General features: G+C 42.9%; 1 protein-coding gene and 2 pseudogenes across 1 annotated transcript; all 3 read left to right on the top strand.

The window, feature by feature from the left end:
• Positions 1-885: 885 nt before the first annotated feature.
• LOC130198486 (zona pellucida sperm-binding protein 3-like) lies at positions 886-2,531 on the top strand. The gene is made up of 9 exons (XM_056421653.1): positions 886-961; positions 1,057-1,223; positions 1,306-1,403; positions 1,478-1,566; positions 1,655-1,835; positions 1,909-2,014; positions 2,110-2,195; positions 2,305-2,396; positions 2,467-2,531. Exons 1-9 carry the CDS (start codon positions 895-897, stop codon positions 2,529-2,531), a joined length of 951 nt encoding a protein of 316 aa, XP_056277628.1. The 5' UTR covers positions 886-894.
• Positions 2,532-6,550: 4,019 nt separating this feature from the next.
• On the top strand, positions 6,551-8,192 carry LOC130198485 (zona pellucida sperm-binding protein 3-like; annotated as a pseudogene).
• A 924-nt stretch (positions 8,193-9,116) lies between these two features.
• On the top strand, positions 9,117-22,565 carry LOC130198484 (zona pellucida sperm-binding protein 3-like; annotated as a pseudogene).
• The last annotated feature ends 660 nt before the right edge of the window (positions 22,566-23,225 follow it).

Here is a 23,225-nt window from a genome sequence, read left to right as displayed (position 1 = left end):
TCAGCTTTACATGATCTCAACTTTTAACTGTCTGCATATTCATGTGACTTGTGACATGTCATATGCCATCTTAAACTTTATACAAATAAACCAGATGAACTCTTGCTGAGAATCTATTGTGTGGTGTTTTTTGGGGGGTGGGGGGCGGCTGTATCACCTCCAAGGAATGATGAAATCATTTATTTAGTAGCCTGATATTTCTTGCACATGAAAGAAATATACTTTAAAATATGTATATTATAAAAGTGGCAAGGGTGTTGAACAATAAAGCTATCCAGACATGAAATGTATCGTTAACATGTGAACCTTTGGCCTGACGTGAATGTTGTCCTGTAATGTAAGCTTATTGCAATTAACAGTCAAACTTGGGAAGCCCCTGAATTTAGTTGCTGTGCAAAGTTTCAGCTACCATAAGTTATGACTTCAGACTGATCTTTATAGACCACTGGATCTAGGCCAGAGCCCTGCTCTAGGACATGGCTATCTTTATTCTACCAAGTACCTTATTCCATATATATCTACTCGTCTTTACATGAATCCAGATTTTTATATATATGGAGCCAGTATTGTTACAGATGTTTACAAAAAGGCTTGAAAATAAAACAATGTGAATCTAACCCTACATATAAACACCAGAATATACCAAACCGTTTCACAGGTAGCTACTTGGTGAGCAGAAACATTTGTCAACTCTGCTCAATGAACCACGTCTCACATTGTTACCAGTGTGTGTGACATGCAGCATAAATGTGTGTGTAAGATTGCTTGATTGGTCTGATGGCCTCTGCACCTGAGGCCGTCAACACACACCAGCTGAAAGAGGTTGTCTTGATGAAAGTTGCCCGGTAACAAGGAATAAAAACACCCCACAGTGTCCAGAGCCAGCATCCAGTCATGATGGCTTTCTTTTGGCAGCGTGCACTGCTTGTGAGCCTGGCTGCTGCCATGTCGGTGTATGCAGGTAATATTGGAACAAAATGATGCACAAAGCTCTGTTATTGTGATCTAACTAAAGCTGTTTGAGTATCAACTTGTTTGTGTTGTGTCTCCTTCCAGACATGAAGCTGGACTGTGGAACCGACTCTGTGAGGCTGGTGTGGACGGAGGGCAGGTCCCGGGCTGATACCTCGCTCTTCCGTCTGGGTAACTGCTACCCCACCAGCTTCTCGGCCACCGAGGCTTTTTTCAGCGTGGACTTCGACGACTGTAACTTCAGGAGAATTGTGCGTAGCACCTCCACATGTGTACCTGCAAACTGAGTCCGCTGTACTTCCTGCAGCTTGGTGACATTTGTGTCTCTCGTAGGTAACTGGGGATCGCTTGATGTTCACCAATGATCTGACCTACAGTTCCTCTCCTGACTCTGTGGACTTCACTCGCCCCGTTGTCTGTGAATATGAGAGGTGGGTGTTCACACTACTTCAGCTTTGAGAGTTTGGTAACATGGCAGCTGTTTAACTCTTGCTTTGTGTTGCAGGCCTGAAGACTGGTACCCGCGGCTTCATGCCCCAATTTTCAACACGTTTGGTCTGGGAGATCTAGAGTTCCACTTTGGCCTCATGAATGGTTGGTGTGAAGCGTGACCTGACTGGAGATGGCAGCTCTCCCAGTGACTCCTGTAGCGTAATGACTCCTCTCCTGTTTACGGCTGTAGCTGACTTCTCCGGCCCCGCTGAATCCACCACCTTTCCTCTGGGCTCCTTTATCCCGATCATGGCTAGCGTGGCGCAGGAGACCCATCAGCCCTTGCTGCTGTTTCTTGAGGAATGCGTAGCGGCTACCACACCGGAGCTGCAGCCTGGAAGCACTTTGTACCCGATAATCGCCAATGAGGGGTAATCTTGTTTCACTGTTTAGCATTTTGTTGTCCAGAAATCAGACTTGACACTTTCTTTCTCCCCCACACAGATGTCTTGTGGACAGTCTGGTATCGCGCTCCAAATTCGAACAAAGGCAAAAATCCTCTGAGCTCCGCCTTTCCCTTCAAGCCTTTAGGTTTGGTCTCGGCGAAGAGGTAACCATAACTTGTGCACATTCATTTTTAGATTCGGGGCTTTATTGTTAAAACTGGAAGCCAACTGCCCCTCAACCTCACTTCTTACTCACCAGGTGTTTATCCACTGTAAACTTGTGGCTTGGGATCCCAACGGTCAGGACAACAGCAAGAAGGCCTGTCACTATGACAACGAGCATGGGTAAACAAGTCACTGAAAACATTCACATTGTTCTCTGGGTCCATCAGACTTGTGTGATGGAACCACTGAGAATAATTTTCTGACTCTTCTCCGACCCTCATGAACTCAGCTGGGAGCAGTTGGACAACTCTGCATCCCGCTATCTCTGTGCCTGCTGTGACTCTGACTGCAAGTCCAGGAGGGTCAGGAGTTTAGCATCAGGTATTGGTGACTTCTGCTGTATCAACTCGTCTGATTTGACTTTTACTTAAACCTTTTAACTTTAAAACAGGGAAGCGGGGTATGGCACAACAAGCTGTCCTTGGACCTCTGACCATCACTGATGTGAATTGTTGACTCGTTCTCGAGGTAATTCTTGTATTTTACATTGAATTATATAATAATTCTTAACAACTACCAATTGTTTTGTTCTCCAACAGCAATGGAGCCGTCTTGCACACTGGCTCCTTCAATCTAAATTAGATTTGTATTCTTGCTTTTGTAAACTAAATGTGTAATGCCCCTCCATTTTGAGATGGCAGTGTCATTAAAGATGGAACTCAACGTTACTCTGCTTATCAACCTCGTCTGTAATTGTGTTCAAGGTACAGTATTTTTTTCGTCCTGTTGAATGCTTAACTTGTATATCTGGTCATCAGCATGCATAACGCTGGGCTTTATTCAAGAAGCCCAGCAGAAGTTCAAACTAGTTTTCCTGGCTCAAGTAGTAGACATAGTGGAGTAATTTCTAGTGACCTGCTATCTGTCACAATGGAGGATATTAAAACAACTGAAAGTGACTTATGCTAAATGTATTACTCCTAAAAGAAGAGACAATCTGGGGCTTTACAATCTATTCACATAAGACATCCCTTTCCCAGGACCTCACCGGATCAGGAAAAGCTCCCAAAAAACAAAACTTTTCACGGGTAAAAGGAAGAAACCTTCAGGAGAGCAACCGAGGAGGACCCCCTCCCCCCGGTTAGACGGAAGCAATATGTCATATGAACAGCATTACAGAGTTACAACACAACCAATTAATTCAGCAGACATGAATAATTAGTAGGCATGGACCACGAGCCATGTAACCGGAAGGGAGGAGGGGCATCGGCAGAACGCTGGCCCATCATGGCTTCTCGAAAGAGGCGGTGCCAATGAGGCCTGAGGCCAACACCTTGAGGCAGGAGGCACAAATAAGGAGGCAGGGGCAGGATGGAGGAAGCAGGGGTAAGGAGTCAGGACCGACGCCAGACACAGCCTGGTCCAATGAACGCTGTGAGGCGAGAAGGCACAAAGACTCCGGGGACGAAGTATAGTTAGTCGTGTTCAGGGACGTCATTTAGCAGACTCTTTTATACAAAGAAACTTACAATAAGTTCATCAACCATGAGTACAAACTCAGAACAACAAGAATCAAGAAAGCCAAACTACAACAATGCCATAATTAATAACTTAAGTGTCATTCAAGTGCCACTGAAGTGCTAATCTGCTTTTATTCAAGGTATAGTTAGAAAAGGTGTTTTTTTTAGTTTCTGGCAGAAGATATAGAGACTTCCTTCTGTCCGGATGTCAGTGAGGAGCTTGTTCCACCAATGAGGAGCCAGGACAGCAAATAGTGATTTTGTCGCGTGATTAGCTCGAAGTGACGGAGTCGCAAGTCAATTGGTAGAAGCCGAGTGGAGTGAACGTGCTGGGGTGTAGGGTTTGACCATATCCAGGATGCAGACTGGGCCCGATCCATTTGCAGCACGGTACTAAAAACCAATGTTTTGAAGCGGATGCTGCTCCACCGGTAACCAGTGAAGAGAGCGGAGGAGCGGAGTAGTGTGGGTGAATTTAGGCTGAAGGCCAGTCGAGCTGCAGCATTCTGGATGAGCTGCAGAGGTCGAATGGCCTTAGAAGGTAGACCTGCCAGGAGGGAGTTACAGTAGTCTAGGCGTGAAATGACCAGAGCCTGGACCAGAGCAAGTAAGAAGAGGATGTGTTCTCCTGATGTTGTGCAGCATGTACCTACAGGAGCGGGTTGTCGCAGTAATTTTGACTGTCAGGGAGAGTTGACTGTCGTGTTTCAACCTGAGGTTCCTGGCAATCGGGGTCGGGGCTAACACGGAGTTGTTGAAGCTGGTAGTCAGGTCGTGGGTGGGAGAGCCTTTCCCTGGAAGGAAAAGTACTTCAGTTTGTCAGCGTTGATTTTCAGGTGGTGTGCAGACATCCACTGAGTGATGTCAGTCCTGCTACTTGTGTTTCAGATTGGGGAAACGAGAGGTTCAGTTGGGTGTCATCAGCATAGCTATGGTAGGAAAAGTCATGCGAACAAATGACAGAGCCGAGAGAATTAGTGTACAGAGAGAAGAGGAGGGGACCCAGGACGGAGCCTTGAGGGACCCCAGTAGTGAGGTTCAGACACAGATCCTCTCCAAGTTACCCGGTAAGTGCGGTCGTTGAGGTAGGAAGAGAAAATGGAGAGTGGGAGGAAATAAGGATCTGGTGGTTCACTGTTTCAAATGCTGCAGAAAGGTCGGAGGTAGGATGAGAAAAGGGAGAGTGCAGTACCTGAGATACCCAGATCCTGAAGGGAGGAAATAAGGATCTGGTGGTTCACTGTGTCAAATGCTGCAGAAAGGTCTAGAAGGATAAGGACAGAGGAGAGAGGGGCTGCTCTAGCAGTGTGAAGTTGCTCAGAGACAGCAAGGAGGGCAGTCTCTGTTGAGTGGCCGGCCTTGAATCCAGACTGGTGAGGGTCAAGAAGGTTGTTGCTGTGGAGATAAGAGGACACCTGGTTAAGTTTCACATCAGGAAGTTGCAGGTCATCCATGTTTCGATGTCTTTAATTCATGCTTTAAGTTTAGCGAACTGGTTGGTTTCATCTGGCTTACATAGAGACAGACAACCATTCACGCTCACATTTACACTTTTTGGCAATTTAGAGTCTCCAATTAACCTGAGCTGCATTTTGGAGGAACCCGGAGAACCCGGAGAACCCGGAGGGAGCCCGCGCTGCCACGGGGAGAACGTGAGACTCAACACAGAAGGGTCACCGAGGATTGGGAATCAAATTCAGGCCCTGATCGCTGTGAGGTGACAGTGCTAGTTACTACACCACCATGCAGCCCCGCTTTTGGGGGATGTGAAGTACAAAAGCATGCAATAAATATAAACTAAGAAACAGAGTTTTGTGTCATATGTATAAAAGAAAAACAATGATAAACGAAAATATAAGAGTGGCTTTAGAAAAGGAAAATCCACAGCAGACGATCTCATTAATGTAAGAAATAAAATAGAAAAGACACTTCACATGAGGGAAGCGATGGCTTTAGTTTCCTTTGACGTTGAGAAAGCGTATGATTCCATGTGGAGAGATGGACTAATAATTAAAATGAACATAGACACAGGTGGATGGTTATATAACTAGACAATGGACTTTTTTTAGAATCAAATAGAACATTTAGAACATATAGAACACAAATAGAACATATAGAACACTCTAGCAGCTCTGCACAGCTCCTTCAGCCAGCAGCTGATTCCTCCCCGGTGTCTGAGGGAGAGGAACCACAAGTCCTTCAGCTGCTGTCCGGCTGCACAACACACTGCAGTCGACCGCTGGAGATCTTGGCACACTCAGCACTTTATTTTCCTGGAGACTTTAACCTGCTGGAAACTCACTTTGGTCACTGCCTTGTGTATATATTGTTTCCTCTGTATATTTAGTATTTTAGGACTAGTATTTAGTATTGTTATTGTGTTTTGTATTTTATTTTTATTTTTTATTAATCCTCTAAAGTGCACCCGCTGCAGTGATCCTGAAATTTCCCCACTGTGGTACTAATAAAGGAATATCTAATCTAAAAAACATTTAACGTTCAGAAATCTTTCAGAAAGATTCTGACCTCAGTATACAATCGGGTCAAACTGTTCGAAAGGATCCTTTAACTGAAGTTTATATGTCAGTCATGAATTTACAAGAATTTTGAATTTATAAGACTGTCAGATAAATGTGAGATATGCAACCTTAAAGAAACTGTTGAACATTTATTGATAGAGTGCAAGAAGTTCACTGTGGAAAAAGAAAGACTGAAAGGCAGGATGGTAACTATATGAAGTGTTTTTACATGTTTTATATTCACCATAATAACAATATTACTCTGTTAAAAATGACAAATGTCCTATAAAGTCATAATGTTAGACACTCCGGTACATTAGGTGGCGGTATGCACCTTAAACATTAATTTGTAGTCCGCCAAATAAAAAGAAGAAGAAGAAGAAGTCTGATGGCCTCTGCACCTGAGGCCGTCAACACACACCAGCTGAAAGAGGTTGTCTTGATGAAAGTTGCCCGGTAACAAGGAATAAAAACACCCCCCAGTGTCCTGAGCCAGCATCCAGTCATGATGGCTTTCTTTTGGCAGCGTGCACTGCTTGTGAGCCTGGCTGCTGCCATGTCGGTGTATGCAGGTAATATTGGAACAAAATGATGCACAAAGCTCTGTTATTGTGATCTAACTAAAGCTGTTTGAGTATCAACTTGTTTGTGTTGTGTCTCCTTCCAGACATGAAGCTGGACTGTGGAACCGACTCTGTGAGGCTGGTGTGGACGGAGGGCAGGTCCCGGGCTGATACCTCGCTCTTCCGTCTGGGTAACTGCTTCCCCACCAGCTTCTCGGCCACCGAGGCTTATTTCAGCGTGGACTTTGTGACTGTAACTTCAGGAGAATTGTGCGTAGCACCTCCACATGTGTACCTGCAAACTGAGTCCACTGTACTTCCTGCAGCTTGGTGACATTTGTGTCTCGTAGGTAACTGGGGATCGCTTGATGTTCACCAATGATCTGACCTACAGTTCCTCTCCTGACTCTGTGGACTTCACTCGCCCCGTTGTCTGTGAATATGAGAGGTGGGTGTTCACACTACTTCAGCTTTGAGAGTTTGGTAACATGGCAGCTGTTTATCTCTTGCTTTGTGTTGCAGGCCTGAAGACTGGTACCCGCGGCTTCATGCCCCAATTTTCAACACGTTTGGTCTGGGAGATCTAGAGTTCCACTTTGGCCTCATGAATGGTGGGTGTGAAGCGTGACCTCACTAGAGATGGCAGCTCTCCCAGTGACTCCTCTAGCGTAATGACTCCTCTCCTGTTTACGGCTGTAGCTGACTTCTCCGGCCCCGCTGAATCCACCACCTTTCCTCTGGGCTCCTTTATCCCGATCATGGCTAGCGTGGCGCAGGAGACCCATCAGCCCTTGCTGCTGTTTCTTGAGGAATGCGTAGCGGCTACCACACCGGAGCTGCAGCCTGGAAGCACTTTGTACCCGATAATCGCCAATGAGGGGTAATCTGGTTTCACCGTTTAGCATTTTGTTGTCCAGAAATCAGACTTGACACTTTCTTTCTCCCCCACACAGATGTCTTGTGGACAGTCTGGTATCGCGCTCCAAATTTGAACAAAGGCAAAAATCCTCTGAGCTCCGCCTTTCCCTTCAAGCCTTTAGGTTTGGTCTCGGCGAAGAGGTAACGATAACTTGTGCACATTCATTTTTAGAATTGGGGCTTTATTGGTAAAACTGGAAGCCAACTGCCCCTCAACCTCACTTCTTACTCACCAGGTGTTTATCCACTGTAAACTTGTGGCTTGGGATCCCAACGGTCAGGACAACAGCAAGAAGGCCTGTCACTATGACAACGAGCATGGGTAAACATGTCACTGAAACATTCACAATGTTTTCTGGGTTCATCAGACTTGTGTGATGGAACCACTGACGATAATTTTCTGACTTCTCTCTGACCCTCATGAACTCAGCTGGGAGCAGTTGGACAACTCTGCATCCCGCTATCTCTGTGCCTGCTGTGACTCTGACTGCAAGTCCAGGAGGGTCAGGAGTTTAGCATCAGGTATTAGTGACTTCTGCTATATCAACTCGTCTGGTTTGACTTGTACTTAAACCTTTTAACTTTAAAACAGGGAAGCGTGGTATGGCACAACAAGCTGTCCTTGGACCTCTGACCATCACTGATGTGAATTATTGACTGACTCTCCAGGTAATTTTTGTATTTTACATTGCACTATATAGAAATCCTTAACTACTTAACCCAGTCTTTTATTGTCTAACAGGAATGGATTTGTATTGCATGCTGGCTCGATCTGAATTGGATTTTTATTGTTTTGTAAACTCCTAAAAATGTAATGCATTTCTATTTCTAATGTTATTAAAAATATACTTGCAAGCTCTGCTTAATGATATTGTATATAATTTGATTTCAGTATTTCCATAAAGTGGTGTTCTTGGTGACTGCTTGCATCTGATCATCATACACAAGAGCTTCAACACTGGGCTTTTGTTTGCAGGGCTGTCATTGGGAACATCCTCTTCTCTGTCATCATAAAATATTGACGGCATATGTTGCTCCTTAATACAGAGACCTGAATATATGTTGTATTTGCACAGTAAATGGGCTCTTAACCATCGCTGCATATTTTTGAATTAGGTCGACTAGCTCTCTTTACTAGACCTAATGCATCGTAACAAGATGTAAACTGTGTCCCATCAGGTCCAACATTAGCTTGTAATTTCTTTTGTTATCTAACATGTTTTATTTAAAAAAATTCACCATCCACAGTTGAATATATATATTCTCTGTTCAGCAAGTAGGGATTATAATTTCAACAAAATGGCAATCCTTGACATAAAACGCAACACTCAAAATGGCAGTATCAGTATCCATAGTCCATAGTACAAATGCCAACACAACATACATGATCTAAAGTACACCAAATGCCCACACACTAATGTACACCCACATAGCAATTCTACATGTGCATACTTTTACTTGGTCTCTTATTCTTCCAGATGATTTGAGTTCATTTAATATGTAGAAGATGGAAACTAATACTGCCACAGGCAGAGACTGAAATGAGTCTGGGTAACTTGTGTTCAGTCCCCACAATCCAAAATGAGGTAGGTTGTCATGTAACTTTTTTATTTGTTCTAACGTAATGTAATTGGCATCAAACATTTGTGGAGCCAAGTAAAAGTTCCCAAATATCAAAATCCTTATTTAGCCAAGTGAAAGGAAACGTCTTCATTCAACTGTGGGCCGAATTTTTGGTCTGTTCCACTTTCATCACTATAACTTCAATTTGTATGTTTTGGCATATAGCTCCTGCTAGAGCAGGGGTCAGGAACCTTTTTGACTGGGAGAGCCATAAAAGCCAAATATTTCCCAATATATTTCATTGAGAACCATATAGTATTTTTAACGTATAATTTTAATGCGACTTCTGGTGCTGCATGATGCTACGGGGGTGGGGGGGGGGGTGCAGGTGACTTGTGTGACTTTCATCAGACTTGTGTGATGAAACCACTGAGAATGATTTTCTGACTCTTCTCCGACCCTCATGAACTCAGCTGGGAGCAGTTGGACAACTCTGCATCCCGCTATCTCTGTGCCTGCTGTGACTCTGACTGCAAGTCCAGGAGGGTCCGGAGTTTAGCATCAGGTATTGGTGACTTCTGCTATAGCAACTCGTCTCGTTTGACTTGTACTTAAACCTTTTAACTTTAAAACAGGGAAGCGGAGTATGGCAAAAAAAGCTGTCCTTGGACCTCTGACCATCATTGATGTGAATTATTGACTCGCTCTCGAGGTAATTCTTGTATTTTACATTTCACTATATTAATCCTTAACGACTACTTAATCCAGTCTTTTGTTCTCCAACAGATCCGGTTCTGTCTTGCACACTGGATCTTCGACCTGAATTGGATTTGTGTTTTTAAACTTCTAAAAGCTCTCCTATATTATTAAATATATAACTATACTTAAATCGCTCTACTTATTGATCTTGTGTGTGATTTGGTTTATTGTCCATTATTTTCATAGTGGTTTTTCTTGGTGACTGCTTCACATGGTCATCAATATACACACGCTTTAACGCTGGGCTTTCTTTTCAAGAAGCCTAAATCAACTATCGGAACATTTGTTAAAAGACTGTCACTGGCAACATCTTAATCTCTGTCATGGTCAAATATTGACGGCATAATAAGTTGCTCCTTAATACACAGAACTGATTTTCTTCAGTGAGTGCTTTCAAAAAACCCTCTACATATTCGTTAAGCAGGTCTTAAGGCTAAACGTGATATTTTAAATTAACCAGCTTTCGGTACTAGAAAACATTGAAATGGTTTATCTTGACGCACCCTATTGCCTGGTCTCATCAGGTCTAACCTTTACACTCTCCCTATATTATCTGATCTTTCTGTATGAAATCCACAGCAGCACACATTTGTAAGCCAATGATAATACATCTATGTTTCTTGATTTTGGATACGGTGTATTGCAACTGGTGTTGGGAATATTAGTCTAATCTCAACTTTCTGTGCTAAAAACAAATTCTGAATATTTTTAGGTCTACTGTGGGTCGGTTAAAAAGTCAGTCTTTTAATCAGGGGATTGGCGGTTCAATCTATCCAAGTCGATGTGCCCTTGAGCAAGACACTCAACCATGAGTTTAGTGGCGGCAGGGCCATGGGGCATGTCCCACCCACCTTGAGCCACAAAATATACAAATTGTCAATATTTGTTATGGAATATACCCAGTAAAATAGGATATCTGCGCAAAATGTATGCTTTTCCTGCACGTCTTCTCTGGTTGTATCAGCTGAGTTGGGGCAGAATCGTTATTGCCCACGAGACGGGTCTAAGAAGCAGTTTAACCAATCACTGATTAAAGATATAAATGAGTGACATACAATTTAGCCAATCGGTGTCCTAAAATAGGTTCAGCTTTGGGCTAAAGTCATCTTGCCCAAAAGATTTGTCGAATCTCATGAAGGATGTATTGCAAAACTTCGAGTTGCCAATTTAACAACATGACCATGGCAAGCGTAAGCACTGGTCCAACCCTAACTCGGTAAAATCTCTACAAGACCCGTTTGAGAGTTTGGGCGGAGACAATGGATGTAAAACAGCTCGGCCCAGACCAACCGGACCCCACAGGACAATTGACTGTCGTGAAAGGGAAGCGGCACATACGAAGCTTCTGTTGTGACCGGTACACCCGGAAGGTTTGGCTAGCTGGATGCTGTCGTGCTAATGCCCTATTTTGTTTGCGTGCTTGCTTTTTAAATCAATGGACAGTTATGGGACTCGGGTACATGAAACACTTGTCGGAAGAATCGAGAAGACCAGGACACGCATGATAACTCCGTAAGCAGCCATATTGGGCAAAGTGAACGTCACTACCGACGGACACATGAGGTGAAGAAACACGATGAGGAGGTGGATAAAATCATGCGCACTTTAACCCTAACAAGTTTCATAGGTCCATCTTAATATATAAACATGTTCTATTAGATTTTATATATGTGTGATATATAGTATACAATATTAATATTTTATAATATGTTCAATTCAGTTTATTTTGTATAGCCTATTCTCCTACTACAATCTATACATACGACATCCCTGTCCCAGAACCTCACATCGGATCAGGAAAAACTCCCAAACAACCCTTTCACAGGGAAAAATGGGAAGAAACCTTCAGGAGAGCAACAGAGGAGGATCTTTCTCCCCGGATGGACAGGTGCAAAAGATGCCATGTGACCAGAAGGAATCATTACAGAGTAACAACACATTTAATGAGTATGAAAGTGTATGAATAGTTGGTAGTAGTGATGGACCACGATCCAGACCTCCATGATCCATCAGGCACATGGAGGTAGAGAGGAGTGGGCGGGGCATCAGCAGGGCCATGGCAGCAGACCCAGCCAGGTCCAATGGACCCGATGAGACGTGAAGTCACAAGGACTCCAGAGTATACAATATACATATCCGATATGTATATTGTATATTTACATTAGATGGTATTTATAATATTATATATTATTCATATTATAGTGAATATTATTATTTGATATGTATATATTAATATTCTGAATTGTATAGTTCTTATGTCAGTGTTGGAAAACATTTGACATTTTTAACTACAAAATAGAAATGCTTGTTTGATACTTTTTTTGCATTGAATCTTTCTGGGTTTTCTCCCGATTGTATACACCTTTTGTCCTTGAATGACCCCGCCTGGTTTGACTGTTATACAAAGAATATAAAGGGGATACTTCACCCAATTCTATTACACCTTTAATAACAACTTCATTCAATTCAATTCAGTTTATTTGTATAGCCCAATTTCACAAATGAAAAATTTGTCTCTGAGTGCTTTACAATCTGTACACATAGACATCCCTGCCCCAAAACCTCACATCGGATCAGGAAAAACTCCCAAATAACCCTTCAGGGGAAAAAGGAAGAAACCTTCAGGAGAGCAACAGAGGAGGATCCCTCTCCAGGATGGACAGAACAATAGATGTAATGTGTACAGAAGGACAGATTTAGAGTTAAAATACATTCAATGAATATGACAGAGTGTATGAATAGTTCATTGTAGGCATATTCCACGATGGAGACCTCCACGATCCATCAGGCAGATGGAGGTAGAGAGGAGGAGTGGGCGGAGTCTCAACAGTGGGCGGAGTCTCAACAGGACAGTGGCGTAGTCAGGAGCAGGAATTCCACGACCCAGACCTCGATGATCCATCAGCAGATAGGATCTATGCCGTCTCATAGGGTCCGATGACCCCATGAGACGTGAAGTCAAAAGGACTCCGGGGAGAAAGCAGAGTTAGTAACGTGTGATTGAGAGATGAAAATTCATCCCCAAGGAGAGAAAAAAAAGAGGAGAGCTCAGTACATCCTAAACGTCCCCCGGCAGCTATAAGCCTATAGCAGCATCTCAAGGGGCTGGACCTGGTGAACCTGATTCAGCCCTAACTATAAGCTCTGTCAAAGAGGAAAGTCTTAAGTCTACTCTTAAACGAGGTGACTGTGTCTGCCTCCCGGACTGAAGGTGGAAGCTGGTTCCATAAAAGAGGAGCTTGATAACTGAAGGCTCTGGCTCCCATTCTACTTTTTAAGACTCTAGGAACTACAAGTAGTCCCGCATTTAATGAGCGCAGCTCTCTAGTGGGGCAATATGGTACTAGAAGCTCCTTAAGATATGATGGTGCATCACCAATCAAGGCTTTGTACGTAAAGAGAAGAATTTTAAAAGTGATTCTTGATTTTACGGGGAGCCAGTGCAGAGCAGCTAGTGCAGGAGTGATGTGATCTCTTTTCTTAGTTTTAGTGAGAATACGAGCTGCAAGCATTCTGGATCAACTGGAGGGACCTAAGAGACTGATTAGAGCAGCCTGATAATAAGGAGTTGCAGTAATCCAGTCTCGAAATGTAACAACGTGAACCAATTTTTCTGCATCTTTTTGAGACAAGATGTGCCTGATTTTTGAAATATTACGGAGATGAAAGAATGCAGTCCTTGAGATTTGCTTTACGTGGGAGTTAAAGGACAAGTCCCGGTCCAAGATAACGCCAAGATTCTTCATTCATTCAAACACATTCACAACTTTCCTTCCTTCCATTTGAATGTAAAGCCAATAAGGCCTCATTTACAGAATATATATCTTGTTTTTAATAAATAAAATGATAAATTCAGACTAAAGTTAACGATCAGGGTCACATGTGTTGATAGATCATCACAGACTGGTATATGTCCACATTTAGGGAGGATGCTGTTTTTAAACAAATTGAATTATTTTAATTGCAGCAAAGAAGTAAACCTATTGTTCTCCCGTGTCAAAAACGACCCCATCTGGTTTGACTGTTTATGAAGCATTAAGCATAGTAAGGAAGTCAAGAAGTTATCACAGGTGATTGTTTTCCTTGAGACCTTCTGTCATGCCAAGGACCAATTGCATGCCCTGATGGTTTTCTGACTGCACCAGCAGGTTTGTCAGTGTCTACTTGTCTGTTCCATGCATAGCTGGACCTGGCATCGCATGCCAGGCCAGCCCTGGTGGCGTTAGCAGAACCCCGGGGTCCAGGAGGAAGAGCTGCGGGGCTCCAACTGATGTTGTAGCGGGGCTAGCGACAAGCTATCACACAACAGACGAGCTCCGGAACGGCGACGCGCACTGACGTCATACCCGAAGAGTTGAGATACAAACCAGACGTTATTATACATGTGTCCATTATAATATAGCAGCTTTAATATGGACACAAATATTTTATATACACTTTTCATGCTTTACATTTTTTAAATCTAAAATTATAAATCAAAGTAAATTTGTATTAAAATGGACATAAAAGTATGAAAATGGGAATGAAAAATAAAAGTAGTCATTTTACATTCTTGGATCATTATAACTGATTCAGCAACATGCAATAATGTTAATGTTTCAGTTATTCGAGGTGGAGATTATTTTAATTATTTGTTTTATAAACTGATCTTTCTTTTTAATGTAAAATATTAAAGTGTGAAGTAACCAACTCTCAGTCCTATGAAATACATTAGAGTGAAAATAAACACAATACAAATAAATGACAATATTTGACAATCTTGCAAAGTGGAGAGGTGAACTAAAATGTGTGTATAAATACTTTTTGAAATTGCTTCAGTAAACTACTTGATCAAATTGACTGAGTTACATTCCACCTCTGCATTTCAGAAGAGTCTTTTCAGAGTCTCTGAATACTAAAGAACTCCCCAGAAGAAGTGAACGCCGCCCTGCTCTCACACGGATGTTAATCGTTCAGCTAATTTGTGCAGGACTACAAATAGTGTCAGTTCCAGAGGGTTGCAGATCATTCCGTCATGACGACTCATCTCTACCTCGGTTGTGGTGCTCTTGGCTCTTTTCGCAGCACCCGTTGAAACAACAGGTATTCTTTGCTCGTGGAAGAGCGTCAACCTTCTGTACGTTCCTCTGTTCTGAGACTCAGGTTTGTTTGCAGATATCAAAGTCGTCTGTGCAAAAGGCTCCGTGAACATCAAATGGATGATCAGCGAGGAGTTGGTGCCGCATGCAGCCCGTTTCTTCCTGGGAACCTGCATGCCCTCCCATTTGACCGTGCTGCCCACCGGAGAGGGCGAGGTCGTCTTCAACTACAAATTAGCAGATTTAAAAGACTGGTAATGCAACAAAACTAAAATATTCAACTAAAAAGCCTCACAGCCTTTCAACGGTCTCAATAAGCTGTTTATTTTTTCCACAGATGAAAGGTAAAAATGTCATCTTTCAAAATGAGCTGACTTTCAGGCCACAGCCGAGGTCCAAACCGGCTGCCTTCGTGTATCCCATCGAGTGCGTTTATAAAGGTTGGGTATTTATTTCTTTATTATTCTATTTGACAGCTGAGCGTGAGCCAGAAAGCAATGCTCCCATTTGTGTTTGTAGACCCGACGGATGGATTCCAGCTTTCCTGAACCCTGGGTTTGGTGTTTCTGAAGGCCGAGGCAGTCTAGTTTTCCACATGGCGCTGCTCAATGGCGAGTCCTTGGCTACCAAATGAAGCATCAGTCCACTCACGGGGACACGCTAAGACCTTCTTTATTTTATCATCCCCTACAGCTGAACTAACAAGTATAGCAAAGACGAATGTTGTCCCGCTGGCTCTCCTTCATGCCGATAGGGCGGCGGTGAACAGAAGTCCATCAACCCTTGCTGCTGCTCATAGAGGAATGCGTGGCACCCGCTTCCCCAGAGCTGCATCGTGGGCAGCCAGGTTCACCCCATCATATCCAATAAGGTGGGAGACCTGCGGCTCTGACTCGCCTTTCCAATGATTTTCTAAAATTATTATTGTTAATCTATGCGGTTTGACTTTCTTCAGATGTCTTCTAGATAGCAAGAGGAAACTCTATGTTCCTCCTCCGATACCAGTCAATCTGCTCTCACCGTTTACCTGCAGGCCTTCCAGCTAGTCGCTGTTGGCCAGGAGGTGAGAGGAACTGCCATAAGGAATCGAACTTTTTAAATGTATATCTCTTTAACGTGTCCCGTGCTCCCACAGGTGTACATTCACTGTAAACTGGTTGCATGGGATCCTGAAAGTTTGTGAAAGCAAGAAAGCCTGCCATTACGAAGGAAAGCCAGAGGTAATTTGGGGGAACGTGTTCATTTGCTGAGATCTCCATGATGTCGTGTATGCATCTTGAGCCAGGAGGACGTTGGCTTATTGTGGATCAACGTCAAACTAGAAAAGAATGACTATCTTTAAAAGATATTAACTTGGAACTACTTTAAGTCCACTATATTGTAGATTAAAATATGAATTAACTTGATAAACATGTGCCATTATACTAATTGCATCGAAGTATTTATATGCTACCTACTTGCACATGGTTTCCTCAAAAGAAATGGCAGTTAAACTAAATCATACATTTGTTATGGATGTCCACGAAGGTGTAAAGTCTTTGCTCCTTTTCCAGTTGGGAACTACTCGATGACCCCATGAGCGGGTGTCTGTAGCTGCTGTGACTCGACCTGCAAGTCCCGCAACAACAAGAGAGGAGTTGACTGGGTATCTCTTTTCTGCCAACTAAGTGTTTATCCATGTGGTTTGTTCGGATATGATTGTTTTGTTCAATGAAGTCTCATATTGTGTATTCTCTCCTCAGAAACCAATGCCTTTAGTCACCATTCTGTGTTGGGACCCTCATCATCATAGATCCGTCTGTCAACAACGTCTCAGGTGTTTGATCCTGCAACGTGCTCTCAATCCAGTTTCAGCTCTGTTCTGAAACGGGAAGTTTGGTTTAAACAAAACTAAAGCTCTCTGTGTTCAACAGGAGGCCCGGTCTAAGTTGACGGCGACTCTCTGATGGCGCTCGACAGGCGCAGATGACCTCTGCCCCTGACTCACGGAGACACTGGGACATCAGCTTTACATGAGCTCAACTTTTAACTGTCTGCATATTCATGTGACTTGTGACTTGTGACATGTCATATGCCATCTTAAACTCTATACAAATAAACCAGATGAACTCTTGCTGAGAATCTATTGTGTGTTTTTGGTGGGTGGAGGGGCTGTATCACCTCCAAGGAATGCTGAAATCATTTATTTAATGGCCTGATATTTCTTGCACATGAAGGAAATATACTTTAAAATGTGTATATTATAACAGTGGCAAGGGTGTTGAACAATAAAGCTATCCAGACATAAAATGAAATGTATCGTCAACATGTGACCCTTTGGCCTGATGTCCATGTTGTCCTGTAATGTAAGCTTATTGCAATTAACAGTCAAACTTGGGAAGACCCTGAATTTAGTTGCTGTGCAAAGTTTCATTTACCATAAGTTATGACTTCAGACTGATCTTTATAGACCACTGGATCTAGGCCAGAGCCCTGCTCTAGGACATGGCTATCTTTATTCTACCAAGTACCTTATTCCATATATATATACTCGTCTTTACATGAATCCAGATTTTTATATATATGGAGCCAGTATTGTTACAGATGTTTACAAAAAGGCTTGAAAATAAAACAATGTGAATCTAACCCTACATATAAACACCAGAATATACCAAACCGTTTCACAGGTAGCTACTTGGTGAGCAAACATTTTATCAACTCTGCTCAATGAACCACGTCTCACATTGTTACCAGTGTAAGATTGGCAGTTGGTCTGAGGTCCTCTGCACCTGAGGTCAACACACCAGCTGAAAGAGGTTGTCTTGATGAAAGTGCCGTAACAAGGAATAAAACACCCCACAGTGTCCAGAACCAGCATCCAGTCATGATGGCTTTCTTTTGGCAGCGTGCACTGCTTGTGAGCCTGGCTGCTGCCATGTCGGTGTATGCAGGTAATATTGGAACAAAATGATGCACAAAGCTCTGTTATTGTGATCTAACTAAAGCTGTTTGAGTATCAACTTGTTTGTCTTGTGTCTCCTTCCAGACATGAAGCTGGACTGTGGAACCGACTCTGTGAGGCTGGTGTGGACGGAGGGCAGGTCCCGGCTGATACCTCGCTCTTCCGTCTGGGTAACTGCTTCCCCCACCAGCTTCTCGGCCACCGAGGCTTTTTTCAGCGTGGACTTCACGACGACTGTAACTTCAGGAGAATTGTCAGCGTAGCACCTCCACTGTGTGCCTGCAAACTGAGTCCACTGTACTCCTGCAGCTTGGTGACATTTGTCTCTCGTAGGTAACTGGGGATCGCTTGATGTTCACCCAATGATCTGACCTACAGTTCCTCTCCTGACTCCTGTGGACTTCCACTCGCCCCGTTGTCTGTAATATGAGAGGTGGGTGTACCACACTACTTCAGCTTTGAGAGTTTGGTAACATGGCAGCTGTTTAACTCTTGCGTTGTGTTGCAGGCCTGAAGATTGGTACCCGCGCTTCATGCCCCAATTTTCAACACGTTTGGTCTGGGAGATCTAGAGTTCCACTTCCAACTTTCCATGAATGGTGGGTGTGAAGCATGAGCTCACTGGAATAGCAGCTCTCAGTGACTCCTCTCCTGTTTACGGCCGTGGCTGACTCTCCGGCCCCGCTGAATCCACCACCTTTCCTCTGGGCTCCTTTATCCCGATCATGGCTAGCGTGGCGAGGAGACCCATCAGCCCGCTGGCTGCTGTTTCTTGAGGCATGAAGTGGCGGCTACCACACCGGAGCTGCAGCCTGAAGCACTTTGTACCGATAATCGCCAATGAGGGGTAATCTGGTTTCACGTTTGGCATTTTGTTGTCCAGAATCAGACTTGACACTTTCTTTTCTCCCCACACAGATGTCTTGTGGACAGTCTGTATCTGCCCAAATTTCAACAAAGGCAAAATCCTCTGAGTTCGCCTTTCCCTTCAAGCCTTTAGGTTTGGTCTCGGCGAAGAGGTAACGATAACTTGTGCACGTTCATTTTTAGATTCGGGGCTTTATTTTTAAAACTGGAAGCCAACTGCCCCTCAACCTCACTTCTTGCTCACCAGGTGTTTATCCACTGTAAACTTGTATAGGATCCCAACCTGTCAGGACAACAGCAAGAAGGCCTGTCACTATGACAATGAGCACGGGTAAACATGTCACTGAAAACATTCACAATGTTCTCTGGGTTCATCAGACTTGTGTGATGGAACCACTGACGATAATTTTCTGACTCTTCTCCGACCCTCATGAACTCAGCTGGGAGCAGTTGGACAACTCTGCATCCCGCTATCTCTGTGCCTGCTGTGACTCTGACTGCAAGTCCAGGAGGGTCAGGAGTTTAGCATCAGGTATTGGTGACTTCTGTTATATCAACTTGTCTGGTTTGACTTGTACTTAAACCTTTAAACTTTAAAACAGGGAAGCGTGGTATGGCACAAAAAGCTGTCCTTGGACCTCTGACCATCACTGATGTGAATTATTGACTAATCATCCAGGTAATATTTATTTACTTGACATTGTACTATATAATAATCCTTACCAACTACTTAACTCTGTGTTTTATTCTCCAACAGGAATGGCTCCATTTTGCACACTGGCTCCAATCTGAACTGGATTTTTATTTGTAAACTTCTAAAGTGTAATGCCTCCCAATGTTATTAAAGATAACTATACTTGAAACTCTCTTATTGTGTTGATGTCCAGTATTTTCTCTCTGAACGCTTCTTGCACATCTGGTCATCACATAATAACTGGGCTTTATTCAAGAAGTCAAATTCAAACTAATTTTTGTCATTGAAGGGTTTCAAATACATCTGTCATGATATTAAACAACTGATTGCTCACAACAATGTTCTTCAGAAGAACAATCTTTTACAATCTATTCACTATGATTTTCAGGACTCAGGATCAGACCCCAAAACAATTTTCATGGAAGAAACCAGAGAGCAACAGGAGGCTTCATGACAGCGCAGTCATATGCTACAGTTGAACACCAAATAATTCAACAGACAATAAGTGACATGACCACGATCCATGGAGGAAGAGAGCACCAGAACCTGGATTATGCAGGATTTGAGGCGGAAGCAATGAGGCCAGAGGCCAAGACTGAGGCAGGAGGCACTAAGGACCACCAGCAATGGAAAGCATTGGACCAGGACTACACCAGACACAGCCTCAATGAATGCTGTAGCAGAAGGTGACTGGGAAGAACTATGTTGTCATGCAGGATGTCATTTGCTGACTTATACAAAGAGACTTACAAGTTCATCAACTGAGTACAAACTCAGAACAACAAGAATCAAAAAGTAACATTTCAGAAAGCCAAACCAAAATGTTATAAATAACTTTAAGTGTCATTCATCCACTGAAGTGCAATCTGTTTATTCAAGGTATATTGGAAATGTGTTTTTAGTTTCTTAAGATATGCTTTCAGTCCTCACTTGCACCAATGAGGAGCCAGGATAGCAAATGTATTTTCTGATTATTCTACAGTCCATCAATTTTACATAGAACTTTTGTATTTGACCACATCCTATGACTATCCATTCGCAGCACTCTGAACCAATGTTTTGATGCTGCTCACCAACCAGTGAAAACAGGACATATTGAATTTTCCAGTCGAGCTGCAAAAATTCTGGATACTCAACCAACTTTAGACAGTGTACATAAAACCTCTGTTGGCCTAAAATACATCAGAATATATATTTTTCTAAATATATTTCCCACAAATATGATTCATTATTTCCCATAAGAGTTATTCTCTTAATTTCAACTCCTCTTGGTTTATTCTGCCAGCCCCACAGATTTGACTGGTCTCTTAGATCTTTGCCAATCATATTCAGCCATCTTTGCTAGGGGTAACTGCTACCTGCAGAATCATTTTAGATCTGGTCTTTAAAGTGAATGGAATGAACATTTTGTCAACCAATCAGCTTTAGATTGGCTCCTGAAGGCCTTCAGCTGGCCCCAATCACAGGAGCAGCCAGCACATTCAGCCTTTTGATTGATTCAATATTGAGAGATTGTGCAGGTCCAGAACTAGGATCTGCTTTGATGAAATAATTTGCGCATTACTAAGCTGTTTGTTCAACCCACAATTTGAAAAAAATATCATTTTGGTATAATTAACCTTCTCAAGACGAACTTTAAGACCAAAAGCACAGCAGCTGCCCCAAAGTTCAGAGGATGATGGCTCACAGGTCAGAAGCTCTACACCACTGGGAACACAGGTATCTTTGGTGTTTGGACCACATGAAACTGATGAACCGCAGCAACACACCAAAAGCATCTGCCTACAAGAGTGCTTTGAAAATTTTGCAGGAGGTCACAGATCAACAAGCTCAACGGAGTCAGAATGAACAGGTGAAGAACAAGAGGGAATATAAAGCTATTAATTGTGAATGTGTTTCGGAACATCTTCATCATCACGGTGAAATGCTCTTGACAATCGCTGTAGTGAACACACTGTATTGGACTTGCTAAAAGTTTGTGGACCAAATAGAAGATGAATATTAATAACTCTGTTGGATTTGTTCTTGTAATAGTTGAATGTACTCTTGTATTTTTGATTTTCTTGAATAAAAGTAAATTTTGGTGAGACTGTTATACTCCTCTGTCACCTGTATGTCTAGAGCCACCATAATGATGGACAAGAGGTGATTAATTTGACTGTAGGACCTCACTGAAGCAGAGGACGGAGCCACTTCCTTACAGGTGACCTGCCAGGAGGAGTTAACAGTCTCTGGAAACACCAACCTGACCAGCCAGAAAGGACTGTTCCCGATGTTGTGCAGGCCATACAGGAGCTTGTGGCAATTTTGACTGTAGAGTTGACTGTCGTGTTTCAACCTGAGGTTCCTGGCAATGTGGGCCAATAGGAGTTCAAAGCTGGTAAGGTCTGGGAGAGCCTTCCTTAAGGAAAATACTCTGTTTGTCACTTGATTCAAAATCCTCTGAGCTCCGCCTTTCCTTCAAGCCTTTAGGTTTGGTCTCGTGAAAGAGTAGCGATAACAATGCACGTTCATTTTTAGATTTGGGGCTTTATTTTTAAAACTGGAAGCCAACTGCCCCTCAACCTCACTTCTTGCTCACCAGGTGTTTATCCACTGTAAACTTGTGGCGTGGGATCCCAACGGTCAGGACAACAGCAAGAAGGCCTGTCACTATGACAACGAGCATGGGTAAACATGTCACTGAAAACATTCACAATGTTCTCTGGGTTCATCAGACTTGTGTGATGGAACCACTGACGATAATTTTCTGACTCTTCTCCGACCCTCATGAACTCAGCTGGGAGCAGTTGGACAACTCTGCATCCCGCTATCTCTGTGCCTGCTGTGACTCTGACTGCAAGTCCAGGAGGGTCAGGAGTTTAGCATCAGGTATTGGTGACTTCTGCTGTATCAACTCGTCTGGTTTGACTTGTACTTAAACCTTTAAACTTTAAAACAGGGAAGCGTGGTATGGCACAAAAAGCTGTCCTTGGACCTCTGACCATCACTGATGTGAATTATTGACTAATCATCCAGGTAATATTTTTCATGACATTGTACTATATAATAATCCTTACCAACTACTTAACTCTGTGTTTTATTCTCCAACAGGAATGGCTCCATTTTGCACACTGGCTCCAATCTGAACTGGATTTTTATTTGTAAACTTCTAAAAGTTTATGCATTTTGAGATTGTAATAATGCCATTAAATCTTTAACTATACTTGCCATTACTACGCTTAGTTATTTCGGTTTCTTTCTAGGTACTGTATTCATTTAAGTAATCTTGGTTAAACTGCATGACATCCGATAAGCAGCTTCATACCAACACCTGTAATGTGCCTATACACAACTGCAATGGGCTTTCAAGCAGTCAAGTTGAGCTTTAAAGTGTAGACTTTTGGCTTTATTTCACTGGCTATAACAAAACTATCGCATTAACAGTTTAGGAATTGCTACTGTTTTTCAGAGTCAAGGCTCCAAGTAATTGGAAAATGTCTTGCAAATGGTTTGTTTCCTCAATATCAGATTTCTAAATGTTAACTGTAGCTGATCCAGGACACTCTGCGTCAGGACCAAATAGGTGTCCATGCATGGAGGACATTAAAATCATAACTAGACAAACTCATCGGGCAGAAACATTGGCTCTATTTGGTAAATTCCTAAAAATACAGACTGTACTGCCACGCTCACCAACACAAAGGCCTGGAAGACCACGAAAGACATGTTAAGTAGATTTGGAAAAGTATTTCCTGAGACTAAACCCCTTATAACAAATACTCTCATCAAAGTCTACACTCGCGATG

Source organism: Pseudoliparis swirei, chromosome 8 (genome assembly GCF_029220125.1).
Source record: "Pseudoliparis swirei isolate HS2019 ecotype Mariana Trench chromosome 8, NWPU_hadal_v1, whole genome shotgun sequence".
Classification (NCBI taxonomy): Eukaryota; Metazoa; Chordata; class Actinopteri; order Perciformes; family Liparidae; genus Pseudoliparis; species Pseudoliparis swirei.
Note: the sequence above shows the minus strand (reverse complement) of the source record. Positions and strands in the feature narration are given on the sequence as shown.

Bases quoted from the DNA above. Each gene is read 5' to 3' on its own strand.
- LOC130198486 (XM_056421653.1), top strand. From the start codon at position 895: ATGATGGCTTTCTTTTGGCAGCGTGCACTGCTTGTGAGCCTGGCTGCT. The intron at 1,836-1,908 runs GTAATCTTGTTT...TCCCCCACACAG, and splicing joins CCGATAATCGCCAATGAGGG to ATGTCTTGTGGACAGTCTGG. The intron at 2,015-2,109 runs GTAACCATAACT...CTTACTCACCAG, and splicing joins GGTTTGGTCTCGGCGAAGAG to GTGTTTATCCACTGTAAACT.